At 41.1% G+C, this 26,076-nt stretch overlaps 1 protein-coding gene across 3 annotated transcripts in view; it reads right to left on the bottom strand.

The window, feature by feature from the left end:
• OTUD4 (OTU deubiquitinase 4) overlaps positions 1–20,759 on the bottom strand; it is a 35,930-nt gene extending 15,171 nt beyond the window's left edge. For 2 of the 3 annotated variants that reach the window (XM_074904998.1, XM_074904999.1), the window contains exons 1-12: positions 20,567–20,759; positions 15,752–16,254; positions 14,152–14,235; positions 12,250–12,300; positions 10,426–10,472; positions 7,002–7,074; positions 6,450–6,531; positions 5,507–5,651; positions 3,468–3,525; positions 2,972–3,089; positions 2,674–2,738; positions 501–601 (exon numbers count right to left, since the gene is read on the bottom strand). In XM_074904998.1, coding sequence (XP_074761099.1) covers positions 501–601; positions 2,674–2,738; positions 2,972–3,089; positions 3,468–3,525; positions 5,507–5,651; positions 6,450–6,531; positions 7,002–7,074; positions 10,426–10,472; positions 12,250–12,300; positions 14,152–14,235; positions 15,752–15,916 — 989 coding nt within the window. In that variant the 5' untranslated portion in view covers positions 15,917–16,254; positions 20,567–20,759. The remainder of the gene's footprint in view (positions 1–500; positions 602–2,673; positions 2,739–2,971; positions 3,090–3,467; positions 3,526–5,506; positions 5,652–6,449; positions 6,532–7,001; positions 7,075–10,425; positions 10,473–12,249; positions 12,301–14,151; positions 14,236–15,751; positions 16,255–20,566) is intronic. The other variant, XM_074905000.1, reaches the window with a different exon arrangement.
• Between the last annotated feature and the right edge of the window lie 5,317 nt (positions 20,760–26,076).

The following is a 26,076-nucleotide window of genomic DNA, read 5'->3' as shown; positions in this document are numbered from 1 at the left end:
ACAATTTAACCCAAGGTAGGACAAAGATGATGCTGATCTAAACACAACTTGGCATTGTCTGTATAAAATCAGAGAGAGCTACTCAACCAGAGAAGCCAGGTGCTTTGATGAACCTCTCAATATGAAAAGCTTGTCACAAACCTAGCATCCAATTATTAAGCACAACAAGCAACACTTAATTAGGATGGTGTCAATCTGTTAAAGACTGAATCTTGTGCAAAAAACAAAGATTATCTAATACTAACATACTTACTGTTTTGCTCTGCAAGTAATATCCAGACTACTTAGCACTAAAGAAAAAAGTCTGATGTGACAATCAAAAGAAACCCTTTTTCCTTTTTTTATTTAGTACATAGTTTTCTTAACAATTTTGTGGTAGTACCATTTCAAGTAAAGAAGTAGATACACTTCAGGGGCTGAAATTAACTCTGACCTAAAGTAATGATGCCATTACTAAGGTTCAGTTTGGCACTCTTTTCCAAAAGAAATTAAGCACTTACTTTGCTCCAAGCTCTTCTACAAATACAACAACCGGCCCATTCTCTGAACAAACTTCTTGAATATGGGCATTATAAAATTTCCCATTATGGTCTAAGCGCACCTATAAGGAAAAAAAAATAAGGAAGAAAAAACGTGCATTAGCTTCAAAGAAAACAACAAGAGGATGTAACTCTTAAATTATAAGTAGTGTTAAAAATAGAACATTTCCTCTGGGCAAAAGACGACCTGAGAAATAAACACCGCATAATTCAGTAAAAGTATCAAAAGCAAATCTTCAATCCGTATCTCTTCTCCAAAAATAAATTAAAATACTATTAAAAAAATTTTAAAAAACCACACACACAAAACCCAGAAAGCTTGCTGGGTAACACTATTTAATGAAATACAGCTTTCAAAAACTACAGGAGAAAGTTCAGAGTAATCAGTGTATTAAGGCTTTTCAGCTTTACTGAAAACACTTTCTCTCAGAATAAAACTCAAAGCTTTTACTTGTAACAATCCATGTAGAGCAAATAAAAATTAATTACTAACTTCAGTGAAATTTAGTTTAAGAACATAAGGAATACCAATTATTTCTGAAGTTATTATTCAGGAAGATTTTTAAAACAGCTAGAAAAAGTTCAGACATGATCACAGCATTACTTGTCTGACTGACACTCCATGATCTTAAAATTCTTCTGTTAAATATAAATTTCATAACGTTATGCCACAACATTTGGCTTTCTTGTTGTATTAATTTGGTCAGCTCTACTTTTCACTATTTACCCCATCTTCCAGTCCCATGTTTTTATCCCATGTATTTACTGTCTTGCCACGTACGTAGAAAATTTGACAAAGAAAGTATGTTGATTACTAGAGGTTTTTCTACTAATATCATCTGAAACCTTCGGTAAATACTACACAAGACAACCTTAGGGTCTTAAATTTTAAGCCTGTACTATTAAGCAATAATCAACTCCATATTAGGGTTTTTTTCTTTGTTTTGCATGGAGTTTTGGGGGTTTGTAGTTTTCATTTTTTGTTTTTTTGGGGGGTTTTGGTTTTTTTTAAAAGTTTAGAGATGTGTTTTTCCCGCAATTTAGTCACAATGCTTAATTCCATTACACAAATAAAAAAGGTACAACCTGCAAGAGCCTCCATGCTGCATGATAAACCTAACTGAATATTTTCACATTAATAATTTCAGTAGACAGTCAAATATCCTAGAAAGGACCACATTTAGTCAAGTACCACCAGTTTCATTAACACACATAAGGAGATTAATCTAAAATCTGAGTACTATAGAATTTAATGGCAAATCTTACTTCTCTTAACCAGCAATACACACTACAAATTTTAATAGAATTTAAAGAGCAATTGTGTAATACTGAATACTCCAAGAGGAAGAATCGCCCAAAACTTCAGGATCTTCACTAAAGTGAGCTGCATTCCATTACTTGAAAGCAATGCAATTAAAACAAAGCCAGTTTAATAACAGTAATCATTATCTCCAGAGTTGAAATAAATACATGGAACTATGATGCTGGGTTTGGTCTCTCCAAAGAAAAGCCTATATATGACATATAACACTACAATTTTGTTCTTCATCGTGCAACTGTATTCACACAAACACTTTATCATGCAGCAGTATGATAAAGCTAGCACAGCCATCAGCAAAAGATGCAGTAGAGATAATGACTAGTTTTATATAACTGGCCTACCCCACACTTTTGTGCATCACAGGAATAACCAGGTATCTTATGGAGCTCACCAAGAAAGCAGAGCTTAGCCTGCACCAAGTAAACTTGCCCTAAATGCACCTACTTCTCACACAAAGACTAGCACTAGCACTCTACAACACTGAGCAAGGACCTATGGAGGCAAGCCTGCACAATCTTATTTGCATACATTAAGGTCCACAGTCATCTTATTAAATACACTCTTGAAGTTCACCTTGTGACTTTTTAATGGAGTAAAATCGCACAGATCAGATGTCTTTTACATGCCTTTTCTACACATATGCTGTAAGTCATTAACACCACCACCAATTAAATGAGCATAGGCACAGTTGAAGACACAAGCAAAGAATATTTAGAAAGTAGAAACTGCATATCAAAATAGTTAACAGAGGAAAAACTAGCACCTAGAGCAAAATATTAACATCTCTATAAACTACAATTCAATACTACTTACTTTACATTTATCTCCAACTGAGTATTGCATGCCAGCAGCAATAGAAAAATCTTGTTTTTGCTGATCTGTAAAAACATTAGCAGAGATATGCTGTCAGTTTAAATATGACAGGAGAGTTATATTCTTAATGTAGTAAGACTGCAAACCAGAAGTTCAGGCCCTAAATCTGCACGCTGACCCATGTGAGAAAGACCACTGTCTAAACCCAAACTGCCATTTGCATCCCCGGTCTTTAAGAGGGCTTCACTTTATGCATCAGCTTGCAAAAGCTGAAGCTTTTAAGTACTTGGTTACTTACCCCATTTGGACTGGAGCCAAACATCATATTCAACATTTCTGTAAACTGATGGATTGAGTGATTTAAGAACTTTTTTCGGTAAGACCAATAAGGTGGGATTCCCATTGTTCTTAAGGTGCTGAACGGGAAACAGAACAAAGTGCTAAATGGTCAACTACACAAAGATACAGTTTTCCACTTTTCAATCACAGTGCTCAAGCTTTAAACTGAAATATAAAGAAGGTGAAAATACATAAAGCATAAAGAGCTTTGGAAAAATAATTCAGTGGTGTTCTTTTAATCACACCAGAACAAAATTAAGAAATAAGCAGCATTAAAAAGGAGACTATCCACATTTTGGCACATCAAAAGCAAATATTACTTTTCAAAGAAATCAGTAGTTTTTAAGATATTGCACATTAAGAAAACTAGAAACTCAAGATTCTCTCATGAACATTAAGCACTGAAAATTACAGCAAAGTTATTAGGAAGAAATTAAATCTTAACATATAAATACCTTATTGCCAGAGACAGACTTCAATCCATTCATATCACTAACTGTTGTAGCTTTACTTCTGCAAAAGGACAGAAGCAAGCTGTGGTAATACAGTATTAATAAGGCCTGGAAAGCAGGTAAGAAAGACCTTGGAAGTGGATAAAAATACTGAAACTACCACTCTCTACATGTTTTTCCACAATAGGCATACCACAGAACATCTTCATCTCTTAAAATGAAAGAGCTAAGTCTAAAACAAGAACTACATTTCTGTATCATAGAAAGCTAAAAATAAGATTTATATTTCTAACTACAAGTTTTAAGAAACCTAACTCGTGTGTCCTGACTTAGCCATCACTTAAAAAAAAAAAAAAAAGAGGGCAGGGGGCAGGCAAGGGAAACAAAAAATTCCTCTAAAATTTTTGCAACTATGCAAGGAAAACATAGCAAAAGCAGACATAAAAAAAAAAAAACCAACCCACAAATACCCAAAACTCAAAACCAAAACCCACTCCATTAACTAATTGGTTTCAGGCACTCCAATCACTTTTTCTACACCTGACATTGCTGGAAAATTACTTTCAACAGAGAAAAAAACAAGTATTTTTCCCTACAGCTGTTGTAGGCAACTGTCAGCATTAACTTCTCCCAAAACCAAAATAAACTATTAATAATAACATGACTGAAAAGTTCACATTCATAAAATGAGAAAGATCTTCTGGAAAACTAGGTAATGAAACAAGCTGAAGTCAACTTTAACACAAGCAAAAAATTTAAGACTTCATAAACACAGCAAAGTGTTCATAATTTGGGTTAACTAGGTCAAAAGTCACACACACTAGCTCTTGCATCATAAGACATATGGTTTAAACCACAACCATTGAGTCTGATAGTCTCATGTGAGTATATGACCTTCATTTACAAAGGTGCTATGGATGTTAGCAGTATATTTTCTTATCAACCCCAAAGATACAGGGTAATGCTACTGCATATGAAGCCCAGGAAAGCTCCAAGAACAGAAAGGAACAAAGAAGGTTTCCACTCTCTGACATTTAACTACAATAATTGTTTCCCGAGGCAGAAATACTTTGTATTTTAATTGGAAATATTCTCCAGTATTTTTTTTTTCTCCAAACAAGAAAGGAAGCTAATCCCTTTCCCAGAACTTGGTTTTCTTTCTGTGGTGATTTCCATCGTCTTCCTTTCTGTTGTTTTCAGCTTGAGATAAAAATCAGCTCCCGACGTCTCAAAGACTTTCTTCTGCCACATGCCACACAGACTACAGCAGAGCCCCCAGAAAGGCCTTTAATGATGTTCAGCGAGAAGAGGGGACATGATGCACTAATATAGCATAATCTCCATGGCTTCAATGGAATTTCACACAAGCCAAGGTTTTAAGAACAGCATTAAACAGAAGAAAAACTGCCACTATGTAAATGCAAAAACGGCACTGTGGAAGACTTACTGTGCAAAAGGAATCAGTAGGTCAAAATCTCAAAGCTAGCTAGAGCATCCAGGTCCAGCAAAAAGAATACAAACCCACAAATATAATCACTTTATAAAGATCAAGGAACAAAATGTAGCAAGCTACATCTGTATTTCTCCATTAGCTACATCTCAAGTAGGCATTTCAACCCCCAGATGTGGAAGCAACACGAGTTGGATTAGATTCCTGTAACTCCACTCAGTTGCAAGAGTGAGCCAAGTAATTCATCTGGAGTTTACCATGCCAGACTGGCAAACTGACAGTTCTCCCAGGGGATTCTGCTATTTTAAACAGGAAGAGGAACATGTTGCAACGGCAATATTCCATTATGTAAAGAGACCCAAAGCTAGACTGCAGGAAAAACAGAGGAACCAGAACCCTGTCCTTAGGTACAGTGAAGATTACACATTTCATTCTTTCATAGTTCTAACCTTACCTCTTTGAGCTTCTTTTCTTCGTAATTTAAAAATGTTTTCAGTGATAACTTAGATTCTACTACCACCAGAAATTCAGAAAACTCATTTAACATGTATTGCCCACAGGCATCTTACATTAAATTTTAAATCCCATTTACCTGTAGTTGTCATCTTCTGAATCTGAAGCAGATACTTCACTGCTACCATTACTCTCCTCTGTCACACCAACAGCACTAAGTTCGGCTATGATTTTCTTTACATCTGTATCAAATACTTTCTCATAAAGCAACTCGTACAGCAGAGCTGGGGAAGAGGAGAATATGGAAGGGCAAAAATCAACTACAAGGAAAATTGGGTTTTATAACACCATTACAGACACATTTCAAGTTACTTCAATCAAAGCAAGCACATTTTGATGTGTTCACCAAAACAGTGAAGGCATTAGAAGCAAAGCCAACTGCAGCTACTATGGCTTAATGGGTATGCATAAAACTACTGGAAATCAGGCCTCTTGACAGGCAAATTTGGCCTCTGCCTTGTAACTCTGTACACAGGCAGAGATTTCATGAAGAATTAGAATCCTTGTAGGGACTGTCACAGTGACCCACCAAACCTGAACAGGACCTTTGGGCATTTCTTCAATCTAGTAAAGAAAACAATAACCCATGAAGACAGGTATTTTTTTGCACATGCCACCCCTGTAATTTCTGTGACAAGTTACACAAGGATAATTTTAACATAAACAATTAGTTTGCTAACACAGTCTGAAGCACAAAATTAAAACCAGAACGCTGACCAAAGAGAATGCAACAGATTATTAATTAGCACACCAACATTTTCTGTTTACATTAGACCACCAAGATTCAAAAAAGGCAGGTAAATCTTCTCCTCTTGGTATATAATCTACTTAGTCAAGAATCAGGACACAATAAGTCATGCTTTGGCAAAATCATAGTTATTGACAATTCGAATGGAAAACTAGGCCACTAAAGTATGACCATAATAAATTTTCATACAGAGCCTTTTCCTGAAACCTGATAGTGATCACTTTAAGATTTTTGGTAAAAATACATGCTTTTAACTAACTAACGTAATACTTACATTGGCACAAAGCAGCCTTTTCTGAATACTCTATGGGATAAACAATATCATAGTGGTTTCCATTTGAGAAGCACAGCAATACCTATTAAAAAAAACACACAGATACTTTAGGTTTTGCATCTCACTTGGTTTTTCATATGAGTACTACCTTTTAAATTCAATTTAATGTACCAATGCACTTTTTATCCCTCAGGATCTCAAAGTATCAATAAAATGATAAAAATATTTAGGAGATGTCCTTTAAACCAAAAAGGATTTGACCGAAAGTCAAAAAGAATTTAAAACAGGGATAGCTATGCGAGTTAGCACTTCTAAATTGATTTCTACAGAATTTTTGATTACTGGGAAGATACACCACACCCCAGACATAGGCCATCTGTGCTACATGTATTAACAGAATAGCTGCCTTAAATATGTACAAAAGAAATTGTTAAAATTGAATTCTCAGAACATTTCATTGTGTTTAATAAGACTCACATGAAACTACTTGCTGTTTATAGCTTTAATTCAGGCTTTCACAATAGCGATTTTTTTTATTTTTTTTTTTTTTACCTTATCAGAAAAGCCATTTTCAGTTACATGTGAAGGAGAAGCATTTGGTTCCTGGTATATTATGAAATCTTTCCTGAGGAAAAAAAGTAGCAGTTAAGAATTCACTTAAAAATTAATATCAATAAAAACTGGAATATTCGAGACAAGTTCAAGGAACTTGCATAACCACAGAAAACACTTAGTGGAAAAGAATACTGAAAGAGATGAGTACAACTATCACTGGTCAAAAAAAAGGCTTACTTTTATGAAAGAATATATTAGAGTAAGATGTGCTGGCACAACATGCACAGACCCAACGACAAGTAAAACAAATTTCCAGGCATGGCTGTCTAGAGCTGTTGTCTAGAAAGATGATAGCTCCCCAGGTCTGGAGAAATTCATTATAATTTGCCACTTGGAAACCCACCAGAACGAATAGGAGGTTGGTTTTATGAACAGAGGCAGGACACAGTGGTGAGTTTCCAGAAGGTGAGGGACAGCTTGGGCTACATCTGTACTAGCAGACTGATGACACGTGTGCAAGAACCCTTTTGGGCTGGGAGGCCAGCTAACAGAACAGCCCACATCTGTGCTCAGAAATTCTTCTTGCCTCCCAGATCAAGTTCTCGTGCTCAGAAGGGTCCACAGGACATTTCTACTCCCAAAGGGTGGCCCAGCTGCCACAATGTGCTAAAGAGCATGCTGAAAGCCCAACAGACCATCAGCAGGCACCACCCGAGGATCAGATACTGTAATCAAGCTCCACCACCTCTGAAAATCTTGCCCTCCACCTGTCTCAGTTCTTCCCCGTGTAGCAAGAACAATCTTTTTCTGCATTTTAAAACAGATAATACACTGCAAGAGACATTCAAAGGGCTCAATTTCCCTTTTTCTTTGAATAAAGACTCCATGAAATGTGGAGCCTAACACCATGCAGTGTTCATTAGACTCAAATTGCTAGATTTAAAGTGGCAAAGAAACCCTGCTAGTCCAAAAGCACTTCCTGAGCATAATACGGAAGACAGGAGAGCAGGACCAGTCATTAGAGTATGATGCAGAATTTACAAATTTAGTAGTGAATTCATCTCGCTTCTCAGGGATACCATGAAAGGGATACACTAATGGACTCTTGAGAAACTGAGAGAATGTCAACAAACTTTTTGGAAAGCTTGGAGCAAACCAGCAGATAGGTGTGCCACTGCAGTGTTGGCAGATACTCATCATCAAATGTATCAGTCTAGTAGAGCTTTACATAACAGGTTTACAAAATGTTTATTCCTGCAAACTAAATTTGGGTACCTCATTTCATTTAAAAGGATTAAAAATACCATAAATTAACAGTTGAGGTACTACAGTTAAGCAAATTTGGAATTTACATTCCACACTTTTAGTTCTTTTTTTAGCTTGTTATATTAGAAGGCGTAAAAGTGGAACTGGATATGAATTGACAAATACAAGAAAATCCACAACTGATACTGACATGACATGCTATTTGATTTTGTTTTCTAAAACCTGAAATACTATCAATTTTTGCTACTTGTTTTTCTGCTATATTCAGTCTGTCGTGATCTTAAATTTAATTACTTTCTCTCTTTTATCCATAATCCTCCCTATGAATTCTTTGCTCAACAACCTATCACTTCCTTCAACTTCTGGCTTGCTCACACAAGCAAAAGTTTTATTAGTCTTGCAAAATTATTAAGTATATTCACAGGTGCAGTTTCTGGATTATAAAAAACACAAAACAAGACTTTCTACAACAACTCAGAAAAAGTAATTCTGAGAGGAAAAGAATTTCATAGCTCAGAGACTTACCCACTTAAGAGAGGCAAGAAAAATTTACTAGATAGCCAAATTATACTTGTGACAGATCTGAGGAGTGAGAATGACAACAAACCTATTCATACTGCACTTCTGTCCAGTGCCTGAAAAGTCTGAAACTCTCTCACTTCCCCCCTTGGCACAGAACGGGAAATTGATACTTCTGCTTGCCTTCGGTCTGACAGCATGCAGGAAGGGAAGCAGCTCTTTCCCCCTACCTCCATCACCATTTCCACTTTTTCCAGAGCCTCTAAATTGCCTTTTTAATAGAGGCCAGTCTTCCCAAGACAAGTATGGCAGCAACAATTCTTGTGTGTTCACCTCTGCAGTGAAGTACTTCCTATACTTGAAATTATGCCCCAAGCCTCCTCGCGCTTCCAATGGTAATATTTTTAAAATACTATTATCAACCAAGATTTGTCCCTGTACTTGCTTACCAGCCATGGTCCTTGCTACCAATGTACCATGACTTCCAAATAAACTGCTACTATTTCATGAAAATACATTTCTCATGGCCAGAAATACAACAGAAAATCACAACCATTCAATTCCAACGTAATTAGGCATGTAATTTTGTTGACTTGAGTTACACCCCTCCACACCATGGCTTAAACTAACCCTCAGACTTCTCTCTAAGCCTCAAGCCAAAACATTACTCTGACATTCAGTTCAGTGCTCTTCCTTCCATGCAGCACATGCAACTCCAAACTGTCCCATTAACCACATAAAATGCAAAGATAGAATTTTATGCAGCTTCCTGCACTTATCACTAAGTACCTGAAAGTAATAACTAGTTTGTTTCTTATCAACTGTCTCATCAAGAGTCAAAATAAAAAGTCACTAACTTACAGTATGCATTTTAAAGTTCTGCATATTGCTCATTCCCTTGCACAGTCATTAGAAAGCAATTATTAATCTTTCTTCATAAAGTAGTATGAAACAATAAGCTGAATATTTACATATAGTATTATATTTAATAAAAAACACATCAGCAAAACTGTTCATCACCAAGAGAAGTGTTTATCTATGCCCAATTACCAAAACGGTTCTTAAGCATAGCTCAAGCTATGGCCCTTGACAAACTCACACTATTTCATCTATGCTGATAGAGTAGAAAAAGGAAAACATATACAGAAAAGAGAGAGTGAGCTACAGCAGTACACCAGGTAGTCTTACATCAGTACATACAAGTTCATACAGGGGAGATGAGAGAAGGGCTTTCTAGCATACGGCCTACAATACTCCTACCCCTAAGCTACATCAGAGCATTTGTACTGAGGTAATAAAGAAATGAGTACAGCCCACAGCTTGGCAATAATGTTAGTATTAAAGCCTTGGTGAGAAATAGGAAGAAAAGCATTTTTAACAAATTAGGATGTGAAAATTAACAAATTTTAGTTGCACACGTGAGATGCACAACTGCAAACCTGTATTCAAACTCCCTATTAAAACTCAAAGTTCACAGTTCTGTTTTTATTTAATAACTTGACAGCTGCAATTTTCAAAGCATATTTGTAATTTTCCGGAGAACTACAGTATAACATACAATTCCATCTTTGCTATTCCGACTGATTCAGTAAGAAAACAACTGATCTCAATAAAATATATTTAAAGGCTTTCTTACTTGTACATAAGAGAAAGAGCACTTATTTCTACTTGTCCAACCCATTCCTGTATTGAAAAAAAAAAGAGAAAGAAGATTAAGTTCAAACAAAGAAAAATTATTATACATCCTCATGTGTAGATCGAGAGAAGCAAGAAATCATTGCCAAAACCAAATATATTAACACTGAGTCTGGAGTTCAGCTGAGACAATCTGATTGTATTTGAAGGTTTTTTTGAAATAACAGTAACTATTCCTGCAAGGTAGTTAAGGAGTACAAGCTAGGGGGATTTTTTCCCAAACTAGAAATGGATGTGTATGAAAACCAAAAGAACTAAAAACAATCACATAAATGCAGATCTAACACTGAAGAGTATGATTTTGAAAGGTGATACAGTGTTTATTTTCTTTCTTTTGTTAAATAACCAGCACTCTAGCTTTTCAAAAGTGATTTTTGAAAAAAGCGAGCATCAAATTGGCCAAGCGCTTTTAAAAACGTTACTCACTACCTTCAAAACTGTCTGGTTTTGTGGGTCTTTAGCTATAGATGGACTGGAAAAAGAACCCTGAGGCTTAACTCCCATGCGTAAAATCGAGATAACTTCCATACAAACATATTGACACATTCCTGTGAAGGGCTCCATCACGAAGGAGACAGACCACTTCCAAACAGCCAAAATAAACTTGTGATAGTTGCATTTCTCATGGAAGCAGCTGTATATTGGTACCTAAAGACCAACAATCTGCCCTTTAAAGCTGTTAAACAGTGAAATGTCAGTAACACCATAACCCAGACAAAGATCATAGAGAAGTTAAACTTGTTTCTTGCATTACCAGCCTAACCATTGTAATGCGCTCCAGTACGACACAATTAGATCTTGCTCCTTTTATTCTTTTCTTAATCTTTTTTTTGTTCTTTTTAAAATTCTTACTAAATTAAAAATGACTGAAATTAAGTTTGGGGTAGGAATTTGTAGCAGTTCAAATTTTTTAAATCATTTTTTAGAATTCTCATGACAATTTTCAAATATAGAATAACATCATACTAGTTTCTCTAATTACATAAAAAAGCTACAATATGTTTTTAAAAAGTTTTTAAACATTACTAGACATGTATGAAAAAGACATTTTCTATACACACAGTGCATTGCTGTAAACCATTCACACTGGTGTAGTTCAGTGCAGAATAAGTTCTACTGGGAAACAGCACCATTTAGCATAGCATATAACCTCAGGATCTGACTAACAAAGCTTTGCAATTAAAAATCCTGGAATAAACAAAGCAAAACAGAAGAACAGGCTAACACCCACTTTTTTCCTCCTTCCACCATTCATTTTGGAAATTATAAATAAAGAACCATCTCATTAGCAATTCTAACTAGGGATGCTATAGGCAAGGCAGGGGAAAAAAAAAAAAAAACAAACACAACACACCATGCTTTGACTTCTAGGCAGGGAAAATTTATGTACAAGTGCTTAAAAAAAGTTTACAAATTTTGCAGTGTTGTACTTGACAGTCCTCCTTTTTCCCCTCTCAGCTTACTCCAATGGTTAACTAATAAAAATATTTAAATTAAATTAGATGGAAAAAAGAAATTAATAATTTTGCTTCAAATCAGTATCTTTTTAAGAGTCCATGGCTACTGTTAATAATATTCCTTACATGAGTAACTTTTTACAATCTTTTTGTAATCTTTTAAACCCAAATCTTTTTACAATAAATGTATATATTCACATAATTCAAAGACCTCTTAAGCTCAGACAAAACCACTTGTTAGGAGAAAAAAAATTCCAATTATCCATCAAATTCAAAAGTACTGCTATCATAAAACAAGTTTAACATACCTGTGGATTTTCCAAACTTTTCAAATACTCTTCAAATGGCCCCTCTATGAACTGTATTAAAAAAAAAAAAAACACCATAGTAATTAGTTACTTTTATCAGCATAGAATATGGAATCCCCAGTCTATGACCCACTGTATGAATAGAAATGAATGTACCACTGAAAGTTTAAGACTATCCTGCCCTCAAAAAGCTTACCATCCAAGTATAAAAAGTGATGTAGAGACAAGGGAATAAATGGTCAAACATGTAGGTCTGCATTCCAGAATATAACCACTTAAACAGTTTTTGGAGTCTTCATACATTCCAAAACAAAGCAAAAAAAAACCAAAAAGAAATCCAGCAGCCAAACGGGAAATCCAAAAGAAAGTAAAGAAGCTGTCACCTATGTGCAATTCACACCAGGTGTGCACAGAGAGCAAAGGAGATCAGCAGAGCTGAAGTGAGGTACCTGAGGGAGTAGGAACACTAGGAAAAGAGAACAGCTATGAAACACCTCAACCTTGTACATGCAACACCTGTTCTGAAGCCTTACAAGAAACTTTTTTTAAAAAAAGAAGAGACTTTTCAGAAGGACAGCAAAGATGGATAGAGGAGAGGTCATTTTGCTTGGATCAAGTCTGAGGAAAAAAAGAACAGTAAGACTGGGAGTTTGGAGGAGAGAGACCAAGACAGTAAAACCAGCTAGGATTGACAAAGCAGTTACCAGGCTGAGAAGACACCAGAATCAGGGAGAGGAAACAACACACATTTAGAGTCAAGAAGGGTCATGGTATTTCGAAAAACTACACAACATAAGAACACAGAAGTAGAGAAGCAGATACTGGAGTGAGTGGGGTAATTCTGGAAAGAAATGGATTAAAAAGCCAACAGTGAAAAAATAAAGAAGGGAGAGAGATCCATGAGTTGGTTAAGTCCTCAGATGGACTGGAAACAAACAGTCCTGGCAAATGAAAATAGTTCAATCAGAGCTGCATTCTCCCAGACGGATTCACTGTATTTTATGGCATTCATTCTTGACAACTTCCACATTAATGGTGATCAGTCCCATTTGAGCACAGGGCACTTGGTCAGAAATTACAGCAAATACACACACTTATTTCCTTCTCTTCCCTGTGCCAACGTGCATCTAAAGCAGCTTTTTTATTTTGGGTCTGGATAAATTTAGAACAGAAAAAAAGAGAACTGAGTAATAATCCTCTAGTAACAAATGCTGTTACACATACTCCTGTTTTGGCTATCCTGGAAATTGGTTAAGTGGTATATACACTAGAACAAATACAAACACAAACAGGAGCCATTCTTAATTATTATTGTTCTTTTAAAAGAAGAAAAAAAAAAGGATCATGTAATGTTAATACTAACAACACTGACCAAATATAGATCAATATCAGAACATTTTACGTCCATGGTTGATGAAGGAGAACTTTGTTACAGGTGTTTAGAAAAAAAAAACAGTGGCAACTCCCAATAAACTGTAGACCCTGAAAGAAACATAACTAATCTCATCAGGCAAATCCCTTGCATATGGCAAAAGTAGTTAAATAGCACAATAAGAACATTTTATGACCTTTATCAAAATAGGCATTAGACTAAAATAAAGTCCAGATTTTGATAGCTCCACTACAGACTATTAAAGTTTAAGAAAGTTTGTTTTTTAGTGAGCATTAAAATTCCTACTCCCACATCCCTTCAGTCCAAGCAGTATACAGGTCTTTCTCCAGCCTTATGAAAAGGAGTTACTACCACACATGCCAATTAATTTAAAAAGCGCTCATTTGAAAACATCAGCTAGTATATAGAGATGATGAATACTGTCACAAACAGCAGAATATACTTTATTCCTTCCATTTTTTGAAGGTAACATTTTTTAAAATGCTCACAAAGAAAACAAAAATACTCACTGCTTCAAATTTCTCCCTATTTTTCCGAAGATATTCTACACAAGCCATCCTGACATCAATATGCCGAGACTGAGAATGTAACACCTACAAGGGGAGAAAGAAGAAAGTGACAGTGGTTCTCAGGAGTTTTGATGACAGGCCACAAATAATTAATGACTGCTGTCCAAATACAGGCTTGGAAATACTATAGATTTATTTTTAAGAACATAGAAAACACATATTCATTAACATCTTTATGCAGGTGAAGCCTCTATTACTGAATCAAAAGTTAAGTAACTACAGAATTTAGTAAATCTGTGAATTTAAACATTCCATTTTAAGAGGATTTACTGAACAAAATGAATAGCATCTGTTGTCATTCTTTAACTGACTCCTTTGTAAAGGATTTCAGTTAAATGGAAAAGTCACCAAAGTAGTGGATGAAGAAATCAACTACCAACATCCACTCTAAGGAAATCCAGTCAAATGTAAGAGAGTGCAGAGGTTTACTTTCTATTGACTTCAAGAGGTGTAGGTCTGTTGCCTATTAATTGATTAGGAAGCCAGGAATTCAGATCCCAGTACAACACCTGCATTCTACCTCCTGTTCAGATCTCCACTGGAAAAACAGTAGTTTCATCGTAGGTTCAGAGCTATCTCTAATGTGGCTTTGTCTTCATCCTCACGATGACATAGGGTAGTTCCAGTCACTTTGACTTACAGACTCTCTTGCAATCCTTACACACTACCCTTAGTTTAAAACACTTCCAAATCCAGATCAGTGTTTCTGCATGAAGAGTTCAGAAATTAGGCCAAATTTGTGGATAAACACCTACTAACTCTGAATTAAAGACCTTCCCTTCACTAAAATAAGAAGGGGATGTTAAAATTTTAATTAATAGTTAAAAAATTTCTATATACACAGGAGTGTGGGAGAAACCTTCTATATATGTTAAAACCACCAGATTATCAGTGTATATTCATTGATTATTCCCTTGAAATAAAAAAATCCACTCACTTCAAATCAATAGCATTTGCTTGCCTTAACTTATTCAGTGGGAAATTTTTTTTAAAAAAAAAGTGAACTGTGTATAATTGGCACAGGAATCTGGGCTCCCACAATCAGAAGCACCAGAGCTCCCACTGCTGTTTGTTTGTATTTAAGACAAGATGACGCTGTCACTTTTTCTTTTAAGAGTAACACTGAAATGGGGGAGGGGAATTCAACAGGAAGAACTGAAAGTAAATTACTCACCTTTCTCTAATTTTATAGTGAGCTAATTAATAAAACTAGGAACAACGCTTTTCAGATCTTTCCGCTAAATTCCGTTTCCTCAATAGTCTCATACAAAGCACAGTTGTACCAAAATGTTGAAATCTTAGGCTGAGAAAAGCTCTGAGGAGGCAGTGGAAGGTCAAAATAGGTAACAGTTTCTTGATGACAGAAGGCATCTGTACACAGAACTTCCACCTCTCAGCTCGGATGATAGAAACTTTTTTTCCTCCCCCCGCTGGCACCTGACCACGCCACCTTAACTTGTACTTAACCGATTGTCCCCCCCCAACGGGATCCACTTCCCATGCTTTCACCTCCAGTAGCTCTGTTGAGGTACGCGGTTACCTGCTCAGCCACAGCCCTGAAGAGACAAGATCCATCCTTGGCAACCCTCTTTCTGTACAAGCCCTGAGATCGCAAGTAGCCGTCCATGGAAGCGTCCCCAGGGGCGCTCACGCCGCCGCCTTGATGCCTCTGCTCCCCGCCGTCGGGTTTACACGCCGCCTCCATGTTTTTACCGCCTGACGCTGGTGGAGAATGGCTGCACCCCTCCTAGCCCCACATGGCAGGGTGAGCCCGCCGAGCAGCTCCGGGGAACGGCGGCGGGGGCAGGCGAGCGCCGGCCCCCCCCGGTAGCAGCAGCAGGAGGAGGAGGAAAAGCAGCCGGTCGCCCGTTAGTAACTCGCATGTGGGAAATCGCGGGGAGAAAACCGTCAAGTTTTACTCCGCGATCTGGACTTCCAGCTCTCTAAACGCCGCGGTGCTCAGGCGTCCGGAAAGGGCCGGGCAGCGGCGCTCCGAGCCCCGCTTCTCCCCAGGGGCGGCGATTCCCGGCGGCTTCCGCCGGCCTGCGGGGCGGAAAACAAAAGGGAAAGGACATGTGCGACCGCCGCCGGGCACCCGAGCGGAAAACAAGAAACGAAAAAAAAAAAAAAAAAAAGGCAGCAGCGTAACCTGGCGTTTATTTTCACTTTCAGCCCGGGCGCTTCTGGGAGCGGTAGTCCTGGAGGAGGAGGAGGAAGAGGGAGCCACCCCCGGCGCGGCCGCAGCGGCCCGGGGCGGGGGTGTGACACCCATTTTCGGGGTCTTGCCCCTTAGCCCCGCACCCAGTCTGGCTCATTTCACTCCGCTGTAGCTGTTTAGTTTTATAACTAACAGCGAGATGTCCAACACCTAATCCCTAGATACACGGGGTTTGTGATTTTAGTCTGGGGTTTGTTTGCTTTGGGTCCTCTCCCCTCCCCCCGATTAGATTTTAAAATTATTTTTTAAATCCATCCACTTGCAGGAAAGATGATGGAATTAAAACTGGGATAGTAAAAGGAGGCTTACATAAAAAGGGATAAAACCCCATAGCCACTCAATACTTTGCATACACTACTTTTTCTGTATATCACTCTTGATGGTAAGAGGCAACAAACATTTTTACTACAACTGCATGACTAAATTTTGCTTGGCATTGTAAACAGGCTTTAGAAGATTTTGGTGCACAAAACATGACAAGAGAAAGCTTTCCCAACTCATAAGGCTTTTTACCGAGGAGGGAGAGTTACAAAGCTCTCAGTAGCACTAGTGATAAGTAAAATGCTAACAGTTACTTAGCTTAAATGAACAAATTTAGATGCAAGAAGGAGAGGTGAAGACAGAAGGAATGACCCCCCCTGATTTTTACTTTCAGCCCAGGCAGGGCAGTGACTTGAGTCAAGATCTGTATACAACAGTAACTGACCAAATGATACAGGGGAAGCTAAGTCTAGTGCTCCAGCAGCTCTAGAATGAGATCAAACATTAAAAAAAAAAGAAAAAAGCAGGATCAAACCCCAGGTTTGCCAGAAAGGAGTTGGTATACTGGAAGCAAAAGCAAATTCCCAGTGATCTGTGTAGACAAGGAGAATAGAAACTGAAAGAAGTGAAAGTAAAGTCCTAACAACATTTAGAAAAGGGGAAACATAACCCCCATTTTTAAAAAGGTGTCCTGGTTCAGCTAGGATAGGGTTAGGTTTCCCCAGCAGAGAGAGAGGGGGAAGGGATCTCCAGCCGGGTTATTCATACCATGCTGGCGTCAGGTCCAGGGGCGGGAAACTTTTTACCTTGCTCTTTGGCGGGAACCTGTTTCCATGACCATTTAGCAGTATTTCTCTGTATATTGTTTGTCTTGTTCATTGTTATTATCATTGCTACTGTTGTTGTTCAGATTGTTTTATCACTCTGTTGTATTAAATTTCTTCTTATTTTAGCCCGGGTCTGTGCCTAACTTCCAGCCCGACCGGCTGAGGGTGGGGGAGGGGCAACAGCAACGTGCTCTCCGGTCCCGGCAGGGCTTAAACCTGCACAAAAGGGAAAAAAGGAAGACCCAGGGAACTACAGGCCAGTCAGTCTCACCTCTGTGCCTAGTAAGATCATAGAGCAGATCCTCCTGGAAACTCTGCTAGGGCACATGGAAAATACAGAGGTGACTGGTGACAGCCAACATGGCTTCACAAAGGGAAAATCATGCCTGAAGAACTTGGCGGCCCTGTGACAGGGTTACAGTGCTGGTGGATAAGGAAAGAGTGACTGACGTCATCTACCTGGACTTGTGCAAAGCATTTGACACTGTCCAACACAACATCCTTGTCTCTAAATTGGAGAGGCGTGGATTTGACGGATGGACCCCTCGGTGGATAAGAAATTGGCTGGATGGTCACACTCAAAGAGTTGCGGTCAGCACTCTCAGGTGGAGAGCAGTGACGACTGATGTTCCTCAGGGGTCGGGGTTGGAACTAGCACTGCTTAACACCTTTGTTGGCGACACCGACAGTGGGATCGAGTGCACCCTCTGCAAGTTTGGTGATGACACTGAGCTGTGTGGTGCGGTCGACAGGCTGAAGGGAAGGGATGTGCCATCCGGAGGGACCTGGACAGGTGGGCCCATGCAAACCTTATGGAGTTCAACAAGGCCAAGTGCAAGGTCCTGCCCATGGGTCACCAATACCCCCAAGCACAAATACAAGCTGGGCAAAGAGTGGATTGAGAGCAGCCCTGCGGAGAAGGACTCGGGGGTATTAGCAAATGGAAAACTGTGAGCCAGCAGTGTGCACTCACAGCCCAGAAAGCCAACTGTGTCCTGGGCTGCATCAAGAGAAGTGTGTCCCCTCAAGGGAGGGGATTCTCCCCCTCTGCTCTCATGAGACCCCCCCCCAGAGTGCTGTGTCCAGCTCTGGGGGCACCAACATCAGAAGGACACAGACCTGCTCAAGCAGGTCCAGAGAAGGCCACAAAGATGCTCAGGGGGTTGGAGCACCTCCCCTGTGAGGACAGGCTGAGAGTTGGGGGTGTTCAGCCTGGAGAAGAGAAGGCTCCGGGGAGACCTCAGAGCGGCCTGCCAGTACTGAAAGGGGCTACAGGAAAGGTGGGGAGGGACTCTTGATTGGAGAGTGTAGGGACAGGACAAGGGGTAATGGTTTTAAACTGAAAGCAGGCAGATTTGGATTAGATAAAAGGAAGAAATTCTTTCCTGTGAGGGTGGTGAGGCCCTGGCACAGGTTGCCCGGAGAAGCTGTGGCTGCCCCCTCCCTGGAAGGGTTCAAGGCCAGGTTGGACGGGGCTTTGGGCAACCTGGTCTAGTGGAAGGTGTCCCTGCCCACGGCAGGGGGGTTGGGACTAGAATGGTCTTTAAGGTCCCTTCCAACCAAACCATTCTATGACCTAAACCTCTAAGACAGAGAACTGGTTAAGCAGCATGGAGATGTTTAAGTAAAGAAGTGTGAGGTAAAAATACTAGCGAGGAGCTGGAGGGAAAGCTCAAACTTCTCACCAGAAGATGGGAAAGGTTATCTAACAAAACTGAACTACAAACAATTGCTGACACTGACTCAGATACCACATTCACTTAAACTCAGACTAGCAGAGTCCTGCATGGAGGTGCTGCTTCTGTAGATAAAAGCAATTTGGCAAGACACTTTTCAGACCTATCAATCTAGTACCCAGTTAAGAGTTTCTTTGGAATATTCCATTTTTCCTCACCCTATTTGTCACAGTTAAGAGACAGAAATATCCTCCAACATGTTTACAAATTTGTCTTCCCTCGTATTTAAGCCTTTTGTCATTGTGATTCTAAAGGTTGGTTAGGGGAAGGGCAAACACCTTTTGTCACATCTGCTCAATTCAAGAACGCCTGTACACACAAGGTCATCTAGTATGTGACAGAATGTAAATGTAGTTCTGATGAAGGGAATACACTGAGAAAATTAAATAATTGAAGTCATATAGTTATCAGTTTCTTAAAAGCCTGCTCTTTTAGCAACCGACTCCTAAAGTCAATCAAGCAATGGTGACCCAGATTAATTCTTCCAAATACTGCTATTCAAGAAGCAATCTGTTTCTAGAAAGGTGAAGTTCTCACTGAAGGTTATCTAGCCTGTAGTACACGCACAGTTTCTAAGGCAGAAGAAATGCCTCCACCAAAAGACACCTGAAATACCTCAACATTAAATGCTCTATCAAGATAAGAATGGCCAAACTATAACTCATGAGTTATTACAGATGTTCTAATTAGTAAGCTGGTTTATTAAAACTTCTAGCCGGCACTTTTACCACAAGCAGCAGCTCCAGCCACTAGTTCCTCCTCTGCACCAACCTCTCTTGCTCACACAATCTCTTCTTCTGCCTGTACATGAATCAGCTCAGGAAGCTGACTCAAGCTAAAAACAAAAAAAAACAAAACAAAAAAACCAAACAAACAACAAAAAAACCCCCACCACAACTTAATTTTTTAAAACCAAGATTAGTTTTGTGATTCAGTTGACGGCCGGCCTGTGCCAACACCTGGGCCGCAAAGGGGGAGGAGGGGCAGCGCGGCGGGCGGGGGGCTGCCTGTACTCATCCCACTGCAGCCTCGGCGGGAGGAGGCCGGCTCTCACCCAGCCTCACGCCCGTCCCTTCCCTCTTCACCAAAAGCCTCCTCTCAGCCCGCAAGCCTGGCCTGGGCGACCCGGCCCAGGCCAGGGCCGGGCACGGGGGCGGCCCCTGGGCCTGCAGCCCGGCGGAGGAACGGGCCCCACGAGGACACAGGGCCCTCCCGCCGCGGGCACTCAGGCCGCCGGGGCTGTGGGGCCGGACTCCCCGCCCGGAGAGGCCACGGCGCGGCGGGGCCCGCACCCTCCCCTCAGCCGCACTTACCGGCGGAGGGGCGGGCGGCCCCCTCCTTCTCTTCTCTTCTCCCCCTCCCGCCGAGCCACGGCAGCAGCAGCGACGCCGCCCCCTCCTCGCCTCGCCGCGGCCCCGGCACTTCAATCTCCCGCGGCGGCCGCTCCGCTCGCGTCGCTCCCCGATGATGCGGCCGCTGCCAGCCCCGTCCCGGTCTCGCCCTCCCGCCTCGCCACCCTCTCATCACTCTTCGGCGCTCCCCCTCCGCCCGCTATTGGTTTGTCCCACTGGCCACACCTGTGCGGGCTGCTGCGGCTCCTACCATTCTCCGCCCGGGGGAGGGAGGAAGGAGGCGGTGGGGGAAGAATACGGAGGTGCTGGAAGATGGAGGGTTGCGCGGGGTGTGTGTGTGTGTGGCGGGGCTGTTTCTCCGGACTTCGTCGCTGGACGGCTTTGAGGAGCCGGGTGGTGCCGAGGCGAGCGGCGGGTCGCCTCATGTCGCCACCCGCGGAGGGACGCAGTGGTACCGCCGGGGAACGTCTCCCTTCCCCCCGGCCACCCCACATGGCGTGAGGGTGAGGGTGAGGGTGAGGGTGAGGGTGAGGGTGAGGGTGAGGGTGAGGGTGAGGGTGAGGGTGAGGGTGAGGGTGAGGGTGAGGGTGAGGGTGAGGGTCAGGGTCAGGGTCAGGGTCAGGGTCAGGGTCCCTGCCCGCCCGCCCGCCCTCACACCTGCTGCCTAACAGCACCGCTGTCTCCAGCAGCACTTTAGCCTAGCTGTAGGCACCCCACTCCCCGCCCCGACTGTGGGATGCAACAGGAAAAACGTTTTTAAGAGTTTTTCTGACAGGTATTTTTTTGTAATGAGTTAACAGCCCGGAAGAACAAGTGTGGGACAGGAGAGAGGGAGTATCCGGCAATCGCTGTCCAGAGGAAAAATTGTTAAAACTCTGCCCTCGGTATGTGCGTGCTGTTACAGTGACAGTGTGTATTTTCATATCACATTGCTCTTTCTCAGAAATGCTATAACGGACGTGAAGAAATATGTAAAATGTCTGTAACTCAGGCGTGGGAAGGTTGCGAGAAGATTAAGTAAGTGTGTTGCAAATTAAAATATGGTGTTTTTTTCTTAATAAAATGCTTATTCAGTCTAGGAAGTCATCACTCAAACACATAATCAATCCAAAGTGTTTAGGGGGACCTAATAAAAAAAATACTTCAAGCTAGCTAGCATAAATATTAATAGTGGTGATAAAGCCTGATGCTTAAGGAGACGCAGTAAAAAAAAAAAAAAAAATAGAAACATGGTCTGGTTAAAAAAAAAGTATTTTTAGGTTGCCTATTTGCTTAGTAGTCCATTATGAGATTTTTGTCTTTGAATTGACCATTTTTGGTTGAAGTAGCATATGAGATTATATAAACTATTGGGCTTATCTGGTAAAGTGCAATTCAGTTCCCCTATTCTGTGCATGTTAAATCGAAGCTAGTATGTGAACAGTACTTTTGAAGACAGTAGGCTAAAATGCAATCCTGTGGAAGTCATTTATCCCTATATGTTCTTAGGTTTCCGAGGTTAACAGCACGGCACACATTTAAGCTGGTAGCGCCTCTGTGTGTCTGCATTTGTGCCGGACAGTGAAGCACATTGAGAAAACTGACCCAGGTGACAGCCAGGCCTTCCCCTGCGTTATTTTTCAGAGAGATCACGTCTTCAAACCATTTTGTTGTGCACTTGCTGCACAACCACTGACACAAGAGAGGGAGAAGGTGGGAAAGAGAAAACAGATGAAGAGGGGATGGCAGGTTTTGGTATAGTGCCAGGTCAGATCTTTGTCAGACTTCAGGTTGAGAGATCAAGGATGTTAAGAGTTGTCCCAGACCCCTTGTACCAAATCTGAACAGCCTGTTCAAAGTCTTTATTTAATTCTTCCATGGTAAAATGTGTTCCCCATCAGATGTGTGCATTCTGACAAGTAACGATTACTTGGGTTTGGAGTATTTTGTGAATGTTTACAGTTTCTTACCTGGGTTGTGTTCCTACTGACATCTACAAAACAGTTACACCCCTTATGCAGAAGCTTTAAAAAATACATATACAAAATAATTGAACAGTAACAGATGCTGTTACTTGTTGGAAGGAAAGAATAAACCTTTCCAGACCTCAGAAGTACCATAAATAGTTCAGTCCAACATTTAATTGAGTCAGTAGGAAGATTTCTGTTGCCATAGATGAATGGACCAGGCTTAAACACAGAGGAGTAAGAGCGTCTTCAACATGAACCATTTTATTGATGGATCTCTGTGTGTAGACCAAGTGTGGGAGAGCTGAGCACGCACACGACCAATGTGATCAAGCAGTGCCCGTTTATTACAACTAAGAAAGCCCTTTTATAATGTTCTCCCGCACACATAAGTAACGTGCAGTACAAGTCCTCAAGATTGGACAGTTAACTTAGCCCGCGCTTTAAACCTTCTTATGATTGGATAAAAAGTGCCACATCAGCCTTGCCAGGCTCCCTGCCTTGTGTAACTTCCTCTTCCGTCCCAACCCCTTCCGGGGGTTGTTTGTCTCGTCGAGTTTCTCCTCCCTCATTCAGGGTCACGTTCTTATTGCATTCTTGCTTGGCTGAGGCTCTTATCAGTCTTGTTCTCACGCAGGATTGCTCACGTCCATTCTCTCGCAGAAAGTCCTCTAGAATCCCAACAGACCAAGTTGGTCTTAATTCTGCTGTTGAGGAGTTGATCTGATTTCATGACCATGTCACAGAATAGCAGTGCAATCATAGCAGAATGGTTGCATTATTCCTGCATTCTATTTATAGCTGACTGTGCTTATGCACAAATCAAAGATCATATACTCCCAGGATCTACATTACTTCATTACACCTCAGGGAACTACAGAAATGCAGTCTACTCAAGTTTAAAATTATTATTCTTCAAAAATGTAGTAATCATGTAACATTTTGCCTTCTGGAGAGTTTTGGTCAAGGCTAGAAAACCCAGGCTGATATTTTAAGAGCTTTCCTTCCATGCAGATTTAATACCACGTCAGATTCGAGGATGAACTTAACATTCAGGTGGGCAGTACTGAAAAAATGATGAGCTGATGGCACAGTCAGCAGCTTAATATCTCAGCACAACAGAGCAAGCAACAGAAGGGTTGGTTTGAGTTTGTGGTATGAATTCCTTTGAGAGCAACTAATTAACACTGTTCCACATAGAATGAAATCCTTTCCAACCTAGTTGATTCTGTGATTCTGTGAAAAAGACAGGATAAAAGGGCCACATGTGACATGATGGTCACATTTCTTAATTCTCTACCAGAAGCATTTTGGATGCTGCGGTAGGAGGTTCTGGCCAGAATATCCCTTTGCGGTCTCTAATTTGGGGAAGAAAATTTTCCTTGGTTGGATTTTTCTAGCCAAATGGTTACCATTCAGTATGACAGAAATGATAAAAAGCATATCATGGTAAAAGCTGTTCCTTCTACCCTTGGGGAATGCTTCTTTATAAATCGTCTTGAAGATGTTGGTCTGAAGGTGTAAGTCTGTGTAGTCAAGAAATATTGAGAGGTAAGGCAAGAAGAGTCACTTAAAAGGTTTCGGAAGTAATGAATGGTTGTGTTCTAAGCATAGCTCATCTTGGAGCAGCAGAAATACTGATTCCTAGTTTCCCACAGTTTCATGTCTCCTGTCTTTACATCACCTACACCCCCGTATTGCTACACCAACAGCACGAGCTTCCTATTGTGTTCCCCTCTTTCTAGATGCCACGCACATTGCTCTGGCACCCCATTAGACTCTGAGCTCTCTCACATGCCCTGTAACATGTTCCTCTTCCCTCCATGCTCCCAAAGTCCGAACAAGAGGTAGCAGGTGTCGAGCCTGATTCTGAAATACCCTGTGCTTTTATGCTGAGGGGCTTGGCTTGTGCTCGTTGGCCAGCCAGGAGGCCAAACAGGACAAGTAGCTTCAGTGGTCAACAGTGACAGTAATATGGGTCTTTCTCACTGACTCAGATACTGATTTTCATGATACTTACAGATTCTTGTCATCACAGAGACTTCTGTTCCTCTGTCATACATGTTCACAATTTGCATGTTGATTCCAAAGATGTATGAGGGAGGGGAGAGGAGAGGAGAGGAGAGGAGAGGAGAGGAGAGGAGAGGAGAGGAGAGGAGAGGAGAGGAGAGGAGAGGAGAGGAGAGGAGAGGAGAGGAGAGGAGAGGAGAGGAGAGGAGAGGAGAGACCAATGGATAATCAAGCAGACAGTATAAATGATCCTTTTTTTCCTTTTTTTTTTTTTTTTTTTGCAAATGAGGGAAAAAGTGGTAGTCCTAACATTAAAGATGAAAATGAAGGATTTGTCTTTGTAATGTCTGTCACAGTCATGTTTTGACTCCAAACTGGGAAGATACAAGTCTATCTGTAAACCTTTGATTAATTCAAAGCCAAATTTGTTACCTGAGGTATTGGGTGATCAGAAGACAACAGAAGACCACAGGGCAACGTTTGTGAGGTAATTGGTACACATGTAGAGAAACATTACATGCATTGAAATAAGATTCTAGTATAGCTGTAGAGTTAGATGAGGGGTCTGGAGTATTGTGTGTATTGAAGTATGCTCTGAGGCCAAGAAGACTGATATGAAGGAAGATGGCAGAGCTATATCCATTTAAAAGAATGTCTTTAGTTGTATAAAGGTAAAACATGAGTAACTGAGTTCGAATCGATGTAGGATATTACTGCAGGTAATGCAAATAGTTACACTGTACCCAAAAAGTGTACTCTTTCCCCAGTTTATTTATACTAACGTAGACTTGTTTTGGGTTTGCATGGCAAGATTTTGATAGTGGGTGGACTAAAGGGGTGGCTTCTGTGAGAAGCTGCCAGAAGCTTCCCCAGTGTCTGCTGGAGCCAACGCCAACCAGCTCCAAGACAGACCCACCACTGGCCAAGGCCGAGCCCATCAGCGATGGTGGTAGCACCTCTGGGGTGATGTATTTAAGAAGGGGAAAAAAAACACCTGCGCAGTTGCAGCCAGAGAGGAGTGAGAATATGTGAGAGCAACACCTCTGCAGACCCCAAGGCCAGTGCAGAAGGAGGGGAGGAGGAGCTCCAGGCCCGGAGCAGAGATTCCCCTGCAGCCCGTGGTGCAGCCTGTGGTGAGGCAGCTGTGCCCTGCACCCACAGAGGCTGTGATGGAGCAGAGACCCACCTGCAGCCCGGGGAGGGCCCCACGCCAGAGCAGGGGGATGTGCCCGAAGGAGGCTGTGACCCCTGGGAAGCCCACGCTGGAGCAGGCTCCTGGCAGGGCCTGTGGGCCCGTGGGGAACCCACACTGGAGCCATTTGTTCCTGAAGGACTGCACCTCTTTGTAAAGAAGTTTATGAAGAGCTGCAGCCCGTGGGAACGACTCACGTTGGAGAAGTTCATGAGGACTGTGTCCCGTGGGACAGACCCCACGCTGGAGCAGGGGAGGAGTGTGAGGAGTCCTGCCCCTGAGGAGGAGGGAGCTGCAGACACAACGGGTGATGAAGTGACCGC

The sequence above is a fragment of the Athene noctua genome, chromosome 4, assembly GCF_965140245.1.
Source record: "Athene noctua chromosome 4, bAthNoc1.hap1.1, whole genome shotgun sequence".
Taxonomy (NCBI): Eukaryota; Metazoa; Chordata; class Aves; order Strigiformes; family Strigidae; genus Athene; species Athene noctua.
The sequence above is the reverse complement of the archived record's forward strand: the minus strand, read 5'-3'. Positions and strand labels throughout refer to the sequence as shown.